At 37.2% G+C, this 12,393-nt stretch overlaps 1 protein-coding gene and 1 long non-coding RNA gene across 7 annotated transcripts in view; one reads left to right on the forward strand and one right to left on the reverse strand.

Moving 5' to 3' along the window:
- LOC138835798 (uncharacterized) overlaps positions 1–12,393 on the forward strand; it is a 123,290-nt gene that overhangs the window by 90,751 nt on the left and 20,146 nt on the right. The window lies entirely within an intron of this gene.
- Positions 1–12,393, reverse strand: part of Tdrd5 (tudor domain containing 5) — an 82,907-nt gene that overhangs the window by 34,243 nt on the left and 36,271 nt on the right. For all 6 annotated transcript variants that reach the window (XM_070034359.1, XM_070034355.1, XM_070034357.1 and 3 more), the window contains exons 9-13: positions 11,948–12,168; positions 5,900–6,112; positions 4,865–4,931; positions 881–1,081; positions 216–374 (exon numbers count right to left, since the gene is read on the reverse strand). In XM_070034359.1, coding sequence (XP_069890460.1) covers positions 216–374; positions 881–1,081; positions 4,865–4,931; positions 5,900–6,112; positions 11,948–12,168 — 861 coding nt within the window. The remainder of the gene's footprint in view (positions 1–215; positions 375–880; positions 1,082–4,864; positions 4,932–5,899; positions 6,113–11,947; positions 12,169–12,393) is intronic.

The raw sequence follows: 12,393 nt of genomic DNA on the forward strand, positions 1-12,393 counted from the left end.
ATAGAAGAACACATGCAGGAAACAAGGGCATTCAGCATATGGTAGGAGGAAACAAGACTAACGAAAAGGTTAAAACCAGCAATAGTGACAGACTAATTGTTCATCTTGTGCAAAAGTCCCAATATTTCCTAAGTCTGGAAAGCCTCAAATCTCTCATATATAAAATGACCACTATGCTTAATAACAGTAATTATAATATTTGTGAAACCCCTTACCAAGGTATGTAACATGTTATCTTTGGTTTGTGGACTTTTCTCTGGGTTTTCCTTTAAACAGCGCTGCTGGGAAGGATAACCCAATTCTGTCAAGACCACATCATCTGGCTCTCTACCGGCTTTAGTATATAAAGCTAAAGGGTTTAGGTTTTTGAAACCCTAGGATTAAAAAAAAGGAATAGTATTTAAATTACATAATCAAAAGAGAAAAGGTGAAAAGGTTAACACTTCATAGAAATTTTCAAATGCTATGAAAGTTCATTATCTTCTAAAATCTCATAGTCAGAACATTTCTCCATATTGAAATGTTTTAGTTACAAAAATTAAGACCAATATGTGTAGTGATGTAGCTACCACTCTCAATAACTGCAAAATAAAAGCTCTTCTCTAGTATATCCTTAACTAGGGACTTTGGGATAAGAGAATATTTGGTCATTTGTTTAATATAAACATATTCACCTCTAAAGGACAATTAGTCAAATTTTTTGCAAAATGTTCATTTATGGTCATCTGAAGATTAAGTGATGCTTTCCATTAAAAAGCACGAAGTTAATACATGTCTCTAAGATTAAAAAGTCAAATAACCTTCTGTATTAAAATTCTCTTACATCCTAAAGTGTTTGAATTAAAGAAAAATATGTTAAAATACATCCAGACTGCTCTACCTTAGAAGGTACATTTTCTCGACATATAATCGCATGGCCCTCTGTTTTTAAGACATGATGGAAATAGATGTCTTCATTTGATGATGTATCACAAAGAAAAATGTTTAGGATTCCATCTATGTATTCATTCACCACTCCCACTAATGGCTTCAAACCACACAACTTCTGGAACTGCAAAATAGCTTGGGATGTCCAGTGTTCCTGAAATATCAAGATATTTAATTTAGGTTATACAGTAGATCTAAGCATGAATAACAGTAATCACTATGAAAATTGATTACTGGGAAGCTAAGGCTTTAAGTGGAAAAATAAAACCATAAAATAACAATAGCACATATGATTTGTTGAGTCAGACTAGATTGTGGAAAATTATAATCATGTCATGAGAAACTCCCATTTTCAGAATTAATGAGCTGGATCATTAGACCGATCTTCCCACAGAAATAAAACCTAAAACTTCTAGGTAAAGTATTTTTAATGTGTCCCCAAACTAAAAACTGGTAAGTTAATAGCAAATTATTTGGTTAGAATAAAAGGTAGGACCTACTTTACTGTAAAGTCACTTGCTATTCTAGGCAAATCTAAACTTTGGTTTTGGTTTTATAAAAAGTTATTCCATACTAGACCATAAATAAGCTACTTTATGTTTTCAAGGGCTGATATTTATCTAGTGATTCATCAATAAATCAATAATTTTAAATTTAATTCAATAATTTGTTTAAATCAATAATTAAGGGTTGAGACGTGGTCTTGTGAACTTTCTGCCTAGCCTGGCTCAAACCACATTCTAGCTTCCCAATTAGCTGCAATTACAGGTAAGACCCACAGTGCCCAGCTAAAATTAGAAGAATATTTCAACTAAGCAGTAAAATGTATTAACAGAAAAACTACAACATCTACCAAAAGAAAGGCAAGAAATTAAGAATCTAAGTTTCAATATTGGAAAAAGAACAACAAAGAAAGTAAATAATAAAAATAAGACAAAATGCAAAACACATGCTTGTAACAAGGACAAAAGAATGAAAATTTTTTTTTTTGCTTTTTGTTTTTTGTTGGTTGTGGGGCTTGAACTCAGGGCCAGGGCTCTGTCCCTGAGCTGTTTTGCTCAAGGTTAGTGCTCTACCACAGTGTCACTTCTGGTTAATTGGAGAGAAGAGTCTCTCAGACTGTTCTGCCTGGATTGGCTTTGAACTGCAATCCGCAGATCTTAGCCTCCTGGGAGGCTAGGATTATAGGTGTGAGCCACCAGTGCCAGGCAAAAGTTGATTCTTTAAAAAAGCAAAACACAGCTGGGTGCTGGTGATTCACACCTGTAAACTTAGCTACTCAAGAGGTTGAGATATGAAGATCTTGGTTCAAAGCCAGCTTGGGCAGGAAAGACCTTGAAGACTTTTTTTTTTTTGGTCCAGTTGTGGGGCCTGAACTCTGGGCCTGGCCGCTGTCCCTCAGCTCTTCAGCTCAAGGCTCTACCACTTGAGCCACAGCGCCACTTCTGGCTTTTTTCTTTTTGCTTATGTGGTGCTGAGGAATCGAACCCAGGGCCTCATGCATGCAAGGCAAGCACTCTACCACTGAGCCACCTTCCCAGCCCCCTTAAAGACTTTTATGTCCACTAAAAACAAGAAAAACCAGAAGCGGAGCTCAAGTGGTAGAGCACAAAAGCTCAGGGAAAGCATCTAGGCTCTGAATTTAAACCTCAGGACCAGATCCAAAAAATGAAAGAAAAAGATAATCAAAATGGCAAGTAACACTCTTTGAATCATAAAAATAATGGCACGTAACACCCTTTAAATCATAGAAATGAGAAATGATACAATTAACTAGTATTTGAGATATAAAAAGAATTCATCATTACAGGTGTAGACATCAAAAGTACTGAAAAAGGGCAGGGTGCTGGTAGCTGATGCTTGTAAATCAAGAACCTGAGATCTGAAGATCATGGTTCAAAGCTAGTCCAGGAAAACTAATTCAAAGGACTCTTGTCTCCTTTGAGCTAGCAAAAAAACAGAATTAGAGCTGTAGCTCAGGTTGTAGAGTGCCAGCCTTGAGCAAAAACATGAAGCTTAGAGTGCAAGCTTTAAGTTCAAGCTCCAATACTAGTACAAAAAAAAAATACACTATAACAGACACTATCCAAAAGGGAAAAAAAGCTGGGTGCAGTGGCACACACCTGAAATCCCAGTACTCAGGAGGCTGAGGCAGGAAGCTGGCAAGCTATAGGCTACTTATGGTGACACAGTGAGACTCTGCCTCATACAAACAAGCCTAGAGGATATTATCAACAATTTATGCCAATAAAATTTTAAATTCAAGACACATTCCTTTATTTCAAAAAGGAAAAGAAAAAATTCTGTATATTGTTGTTTCAGTGCCTTAATTATTAGGCTATTCATGTTATTACCAAGTTAAAAGTTAGACATTCAATGTTTTTCAAGTTGGTAGTATTCGTATTTCTTAAGTTAATAAATGGCATTAAGACTTTTGGGATACATATAAATCAACACAGGGTATACACTCCAAAATATGAGGTCATTATTTTATTTTTAAAAGTTGTATGTTTCTTGAATTCAGAGTACATAGAAATAATCTTTTTTTTTGGGGGGGGGGAGTCCGGTCATGGGGCCTGAACTCTGGGCCTGGGCGCTGTTCCTCAGCTCTTCAGCTCAAGGCTAGTGCTCTACCACTTGAGCCACAGAACCACTGCCGGCTTTTTTCTTTTTGCTTATGTGGTGCTGAGGAATAGAACACAGGGCCTCAGGCATGCAAGGCAAGCAATCTACCTCTGAGCCACCTTCCCAGCCCAGAAATAATCTTTTTATTTGCCCACATATTAACCATTTTCCATAATCTTCATTCCTTCCTATAGATGTCAGTTACCATCTGGCTCAGTTTCATTTTCTTTCAGAAGTGCAAGAGATTCCGTTAGCATTTCTTATACAACGTATCATTTGTGTGGCACTGCTAAGGATAACTCAAGGCCTGGCACATACTGGGCAAGCAATCTAACACTCACCAACTGTGGCCATGGCCCTGCCCACTGCCCTCCCACTTTTTTACTTACAGCCATGTACTATGTAACTACATATACCACTTTGGTTGATGACATACTACATATATAATAGCGTTCCCATAGATTATAAGGAAACTGAAAAATTCCTATTGCATAGTGATGTTGTACCAGTGCTAGCACATTGCAACACGATATGTTATTCATGTGTTTGTGCTGACATTGTAAAAACAAACCTACTGCACTGCCAGTGGACTGAAAAGTACAGCACTTATAGTTATGCATAGTATATAATATTTGATAGTAAATGACTATGTTATTGGGGATGAATTTATTTCTAATTATTCTATATGCCAAACACAATTACAATTTCTCCAATTTGTAACATTTATGCTATTCTACTTTGCCTGGAATGTCTCTTCTGTGTATAGTATTCCTAATCTTCCAAGTCCCACTCAAGTGCCAACTCTTTTCTGAGACCTTCACTTAATACACTGTTAATTTTGCCTTCAACAGAGTTAGGCGTGATTTCTTTAAGGTCTTTCTAATCACTGTAAAACCTCTATTAGAGAAAATATGACATGGCACAATTTTGTGTCCATATCTACCTTGCATTCTCAAGATAATGATATTGGGGGAGGGGGACTGGTCCCAATGTTTTGTGTGGTTTTGTTTTTTGGCCAGTCTTAGTGCTGGGCACTTTCCCTGGGTCTTTTTGGGCTCAAGGCTAGCACTCTACCACTTGAGCCACACAGCCACTTCTAGCTTTTCTGAATTGTTTATTGGAGATAAGAGTCTCATGGGGACTTTTCTGCCTGGCTTCAAACCACCATCCTCAGATCTCAGCCTCCTGAGTAGCTAGGCATGAGCCACTGGTGCCTGGCCCAGTGTTTTATTTTTGTATCTAAGAACTCGGAACTATTCTTGACACACACTAGTCAAATGTCTTCTGATTAATGGGAAACATGCAAACATACCTCAATTGGTCTCACCCAAGCCAAAGAACAAGGGATAGCTTGAGCTGGAAGCTTTGTGTAGCAGCACCTGCAGTAGAAAACAAACATGTGACAAAGGAGGGGGTAACAATGCTCAACAGGAAATGTACTCATTACCTTACTCATGTAACTGTAAACATCTGTATAGTATCTTTACAATAAAAATATATATTAGAAAACATGGGCTGGGAAGGTGGCTCAGTGGTAGAGCGCTTGCCTTGCATGCATGAGGCCCTGGGTTCCATTCCTCGGCACCACATAAGCAGAAAAAAAAAAAAGCCGGAAATGGCTCTGTGGCTCAAGTGGTAGAGTGCTAGCCTTGAGCTGAAGAGCTGAGGGACAATGCCCAGGCCCAGAGTTCAGGCCTCATGACCAGACCCAAAAAAACAAACAAACATATGAACATTTAATATGTGTTTAAACTGAATTTTAGGGAATCTAAATCATTTAATGACTTGTTATTTCCAAGTATTTAATTCATAAAATTTACAATTAATGCCCTGCTAGTTATCATGAATCATGCCTAAATGCTAGTTACTAGGGAGGTAGAGGTAGAAGGATTATGAGTTTAAGGCCAACTAAAGTTAGCATTGAGACTCTATCTTCAAAAGAATAAAAAAGGAAGGGTCTAGGAACATACATTAAGTGGTAGGATGCTTGCCTATCACATATAAGGCCTTGGGTTCAATCCCTACATTGAATCAAAGCCTTGTTCTTTAAAGCAAACTTAAACTTTTAAAAAACACAGTTAATGCCTTACAATGCAATTAAAACACAGGTGTGAATAGTACTACTTTCATGCCATACAAATCTCTTAGCATGGTTCAGTTAAGAGACTGAAATTTATTCTTATGGTCAAGTAAAAGAAAACATAAGACTATAATCTGTGAAATTAAGCAACTAGTTGCTAACTTTCCACTAAGAGGGAAAGGTAGGAAGGATGGAAGGGAAAAAGATAAGCAAAGTGCAAGAGAGATCCCAGCTCCAGACTTTCAACACTGCAATTCAAAATCTTACTTGAGGAACCTCAGAGAGGATTTCTGAACAATTCCAATATTTCCAAAGTCTGGGTAGAACACTTCAACTTCCTTTTTACCAAGGATGCGATGGATAATAACTCGATACCACCACTTATCCTCAGAAATCTTTACACAACAGAGATGTCCTGGTTGGATAAAATATTCTGGCATGATGTATCGATCAGAAACCAGCTGGTTAGAGTAACAACGCCTGTAGAATACCATAATAGAGAAACCAATAGGGAAGAAAAAGATTAATTTCTATTCAAGCATCAAGAACTAAGTCTTAATAAAGCAAAGAAAAAAATCTTTTTTTCTGATTTATTAATGCCAGTTTTCTTATTCAAATCATTCATCAATAAACTTCAAAGAGAAAGGATGAAAATTATACCCTCATTTTCTTTTTTTTTTTTTTTATGTGGTGCTGAGGAATTGAACCCAGGGCCTCATGCATGTGAGACAAGCACTCTACCACTGAGCCACCTTCCCAGCCCCTACCCTCATTTTCTTATCTCACATTCTTTGAAGAATCCAGGTAGGTGACTCATGTCTATAATCCTTGCTACTTGGGAAGTAGAGATCCGCCAGATCATAGTTCGAGGCCAACCAAGGCCAAAACGTTTGTTGAAACTTGCTTCCCAATCTTAACCAATAAAAAAAGCTAGACATGATGTTTTTCATCTGTAACCCCAACATTGCAGAAAACAAAAACAGGAGGAACATGGTCTAGGACAGCTTGAGTATAATGGAAGATATTATCGGGGCTGGGAATGTGGCTCAGTGGTGTAGAGTGCTTGCCTAGTATGCATGAAGCCCTGGGATCAACTCCTCAGTAACACATAAAAAAGCCCAGAAGTGGTGCTGTGGCTCAAGTGGTAGAGTGGTAGCCTTGAGCAAAAGAAGCTCAGGGACAGTGCCTAGGCCCTGAGTAAGTCCCAGGACTGGCAATATATATATATATATGCTGGGAGTGTGACTCAAAAGACAGAGTTCCTACAAAGCAAGTATGAAATCCTGAGTTCAAAAGCTTAGTACAACCCTCCCAAAATAGTCCAACTTCATTCATTAGCACTTTCTAAAATGAACATGTAAAAAAACTTCAATGACCTGCTAATTCCCAAAGCCAAGAGTTTCTCCCTTTAGTCTTCAATATATTTGATCTGTGTTATTCTATCCTTTCAAATTCTCACCTCATTTCCAAGACAAAATTCTCTCCTACTTTTTGTCAGTAATTATTCCTTAAAAAAGTTCTTTATTGACTCAAAAACTTGGGTTCCCTAGGATTTTATCTTTAGGAAATATAACATAAAAGAAGTCAGAAACTCGAGCCTTAGGTTCAGATGCTGACCTCATCATTGACAGGATGTGCTTCGGCTTCCTTGTTGAGTCTGGAGGCAATAGTAAAAACTGTTCAAATGTGTAAAAATTTAAGAACTGAATATAGTAAACACTCAAATACTATTGCTGCATATCATCTCATCCATTTTTACATCATCTACTACCAATAATAAATTTATTTTCACTATAGAAAACTTTGCATCCAGGGGCTAGGAATGTGGCTTAGTGGTAGAGTACTTGTCTAGCATGCATGAAGCCCTGGGTCCGATTCCTCAGTACCACATACACAGAAAAAGCCAGAAGTGGTACTGTGTGGTAGAGTGCTAGCCTTGAGCAAAAGAAGCTCTGGGACAGTGCCCAGGACCTGAGTTCAAGCCCCAGAGCTGGCAAAAGAAAAGAAAGAAAATCTTGAATCCTAATCTTCAAAACTTGTTTTGGCAGACATGCTAGTGAATACCCAATACCCACTGACTTTTTTCTTAGTAATAAGAAACCCATATTGAACTAAATATATAACCATTCAGAATTCTCAGGATATAGGTGCAGCGATGTGAATACAAAGTTCTAACCAACTGTAACAAAAAAGCGTATATAGTTAATGGCAAATTACTGAAAAATTAAAAATTTCAGGTTGTGCCTTTCAAAGAAAAGGTATTTCAAATAAAAGAAAAGGTAATATTTTTCTTCTTCCTACTGTCTAGAAGGAGCCAGTGAGTATGTGGCAAGCCACCCTGAGAACCATGTGGGTTGGCAGTACATTGTCTATCACATGGTGATAGCAAACACTCGAGTCCTTAACGTCGTAGAGCTACTCATTAGCCTGTATCCCTTCTATTGGGGCTACTATGGGAAGAAGAAATAAACTGTTTTTGATGTTACTATGATTATGTCTTTGTTACTATATTAGCAACAAATAGCTAGACACAATCCTAGAATCACCTATTTGGTGCTGCTTATTTTAGAGGTACCCTGGCTCAAACTTAATCATTCTCTAAGCCAACAATTCTCATATTCTTTTCTCTCCCCTCCTTTTTGTTTTTGTCAGTCATGGGGGTTGAACTCTGGGCCTCGGCACTGTCCCTCAGCTCTTCAGCTCAAGGCTAGTGCCCTACCACTTGAGCCACAGCGCCACTTGCGACTTTTTTCTTTTTGCTTATGTGGTGCTGAGGAATCAAACCTAGAGCCTCATGTATGCAAGGCAAGCACTCTACCACTGAGCCAACTTCCCAGCCCTCTACCTTATTTTTCCCAACTCCATCAGTCACCTATTTTACTTAGCTAATTTCTCTCTAGTTTATCTCTATCTACCAAAAATGTCTATTTATAAGTAAATTACAATATAGCTAGAGACAAATGTATAACACTACTTCAAGGATTTTTACCTATCACGGGATTCTCTGGAACATAACTGCTGCAACAGGTAAGGGATCACTGTACAGAGCAAGTCAGAACTCCTTATAGTATTCAGAATTTACCTCTACCTAGCCTTCCAGTTTCAAATTCAGTCTGTTCCCAAGTACTCCTGACACTTCCTGCATTTGTTGTTCACAAAGTGCACTACTCCTTTGTTAATAATGCTGCCAGTCTCTAGCCTCAGGTCCTGAACAGGCCCTGAATGTTCACACCTCAACTAACACACTCATTTGTTTTGGAACCTTGCTCAAACTTTTCCTCTGTGAGGCTTTCAACCTTGCCCAGGCAAATCTACTGTGGCCTCCAATATTCCACTTAACCCCTTACCATGTTCACAGAAGCCAAATCCATGACTTACAGTGCCAAAAACATCTCAACCTTGAGCAATTATATTATTGAGAACAGCAGTGAACATTTGAGCTAAACTCTTAATTCCCATAACTCTGCAGTAGATACTAGTATTATCCCACTAAGAAGATAAAGAGACTGGGTCCAGGGAAGCTAAGTAACTTCAAGGTTACAGAGATGGTAAGTCTGCCTTAAAATGTATTAAATTGCACAAATAAACTGGAATAAAAAATATATAACATAAATTATACATTATATAATATGGTATATACTATATGTTATATATGTATATATTACTGAGTATTATGTAATTAAATTATGCCCCAAGTTCTTAGGCCTGAATTCAGGACTTTGCATTCTTGTTTAACTTTTTTCACTCAATGCTGATACTCTACCTCTTGCTCTGTTTCCACCTCTAGTTTTTTGTTGTTGTCTGCTGCTTAATTGGAGGTAAGGGTCTCACAGATTTGTCTAGCATGGCTAGCTCTGAATCCCAATCCTTGAATTTCAGCTTCCTGAATAGCTAGGATTACATGTATGTGCCACTGGCACCCAGCAATAAACTGTTCCTGAATATGATGCAATATAAAACTCAGACATTTTTCACTGGACACTATGTTGAAAATGAACTACAAACTTGGTAGGATAAAAGGGAAAAACTGGGTGAGAGCAGGGAAAAGAGTGACATTTTTCCATAAAGAATGTACTCTTTACCTGACTTACATTAACTGTAACACCTCTGTATATCACCTTTATAGTAACAATAAAAAATTAAAAAATCAGACATTATTTATAAATGCAAAATTCCAGATCTTACATAGTTTTTCAGCAGAGAAAAAGAAATAAGAGCAGCAGTTTCTTAAAAGTGTAGCCCATAAACCCCTGGGACCTGTATACCTTTCCAATATCAAAACCATTTGCATTAGTAGTATCAAAATCTTATTTGTCCTGATTGCACTATTCTGACATTTGCAGTGGTAGTGTAATACATGAGGGTCAAACTCTAGATGCCTTAGCTAAATCAAAGCATTAGCATCAAACTTATAGTCACTTACTTGTCACTGACTCACATTCACTGACAACAAAATACAGCCAATGTTACTTTCAATGCCCTTGAAAACCAAGTAAGAGGCTCATGCCGTAATCCTAGCTACTACTGAGAACAGTCTGGGCAAAATGTTTGATAATTCCTTTCTTAAACAATAGCTGGATACAGTAGCACATATGTGTCATCCTAGGTAGGTAGGAGGTTGAGATTAAGAGTATATCTGTTCCAATCTAGCCCAGGCCGCACCCCACCCCCTGCAAAAATAGTTCTTAAAACTCTATCTCAACAAAAAGAGCTGGGCTTGTAGTACATGCCTGATACTGCAGCTACAGTGGGAAGCACACATTAGAAGATTGTGATCCAGGCCCGTCTGGATAAAAAAGTGATAACCCATCTCAAAAGTAAAAGCGCAAAGAGGGTTGAATATGTCTAGTGGTAGTGTAGCTTCCTAGCAGGCACAAAGCCCTGAGTTAAAACCCCAGGAGTAAAAAATAAAATGCTTATTAAATCTTACCAAGTGACCAAATTTTCAGTATTCTCTGTGACAAAAATGGAAGTGCACATACTTTCTAAATTATCTCAAGTCATGAGATAAGCCAGTCATGATCTAAACTAACCTTTCCTTTTGGATAAGGGAGAATAATTTTAGTTGTAAGATTGCTAGCCACCTTTTCTTTTTCTTTAATGGAACAGCAGTTTTGCTCAAAGGAACCACTAACAAACTATGATAATTCAGAATAAGGTATTTGACACACTCTTTAAGTGAGCCTTGTTATCAACAAGTAAATTCAAACCTTCAAATCAAAATCCAGATTTTGGAATGTCCCATTTACCATAGGCTATAGATTCCCAAAAGCTCAGGAAATAAGTGTCTTGTTTTAATAATGTGTGTCAACATTTGGAAGATCAGCATAATTCAATAATGTAATATTTTACAAACGACCAATGCATAATGTTATAAAATTACACATGGATCAACATTTATTCAAAACTGGTTTCATTTGAGCCTATACTCAAGTAGACTCTTAGATTGCTTAAATGCTCTGTTATTGCCACATTAAAAAAATCTTAATTTAATGATGTGTGTCTCATTACTAGCGCGTGAACTCAGGGCCTTGCACTCTTGCTTGGCTTTTTTACATAAAGGCCTACCACTTGAGTTATGCTTCTGGATTTTTCTGGCTAACTGGATATAAGTCTCTTGGATTTGTCTGCCTGTATGATTTCAAACTGCCATTCTTATATCTCAGTCTCCTGAATAATTAGGACTAAAGGCATGCGCTACCAGCACCCTACTTATACTTTAAGCTCAAGTTTTAAGAGTCTCAGACTTTCCTGCCCAGTTTGGCTTCAAACCATGGACCTCAGATCTTAAGCCTCTTCAGTGGCTAGGATTACAATCATGATCCACAGGTGTCAGGCTAGTAAACAGTTAAGTTTAAAATTTCACATGACTGTTTGCAACATGATGATTGTGCAGCACCTGCTCCGCCAGGATGCAGATCATCCCTTTATCCATGCTGTATATTCTGTGATAATTTATGAATTAGTTATTAAAGGTATGTGTACTTTAGAAACAATATTATTTATACATAGGGTTTTTGTGTAATCCACAACTTAAGGTACTTGTTAAAGGTCTTGAAACATATCCCCTGCTAAGAATATGGGGGACTATTTTATCTCAATGATTGTATGGTCGGATTGAAAAAAATGTTATTTTTTTCTTAAAGGTACATTATTTATAATAACACATATAGGTTCTTTTTTGAAATCTGCAGTCTCAATTTCTGCATAATAAATATCAATAAGCAAAAGATTTCTTGAATCTTGTATTTTTTAAGATTCAGAGATTGATTAGTGATACATAGAAAAACATATTGAAAAAAACAAGACTCCTACCGCATTTCAATCATCATGTCCTCAAGTAACTCTGATGAATCTCTGCTATAGATTCGAATGTAGAATTGACTAGGAGAAACAATATACTCTACAAAGACTCCTACAAGAGTGCTGGTATCCAGTGGGGGAAGTTTGCATAATTTCTTTTCCCGGGCAGCATCTGGTGGAATATCATGATTTGCGATTGCCAAGTTGAGCTGTGATTTGTCTGCTTCTACTTGCTATCAGTTAAAGAAAAAGAATAAATTATATCTTTGGGTGACAGTCAAACCTTGTGCCATTTTTAAAGGTACTTAATGCCTATATTAAAATTATTTGAAGTTATAAAAATGCAAATTCTTGTACTCAGAACAGATTTATTGATTCAGAATACTTGAGAATGGAGCTTATAAATTTAAAAACTTCACAAAGTAATTCTTGCTCACAAAGTAATTTGCTTTATGTCC

This window comes from Dipodomys merriami, unplaced genomic scaffold (genome assembly GCF_024711535.1).
Source record: "Dipodomys merriami isolate MVZ:Mamm:240054 unplaced genomic scaffold, mDipMer1.0.p SCAF_24, whole genome shotgun sequence".
NCBI classification, from domain to species: domain Eukaryota; kingdom Metazoa; phylum Chordata; class Mammalia; order Rodentia; family Heteromyidae; genus Dipodomys; species Dipodomys merriami.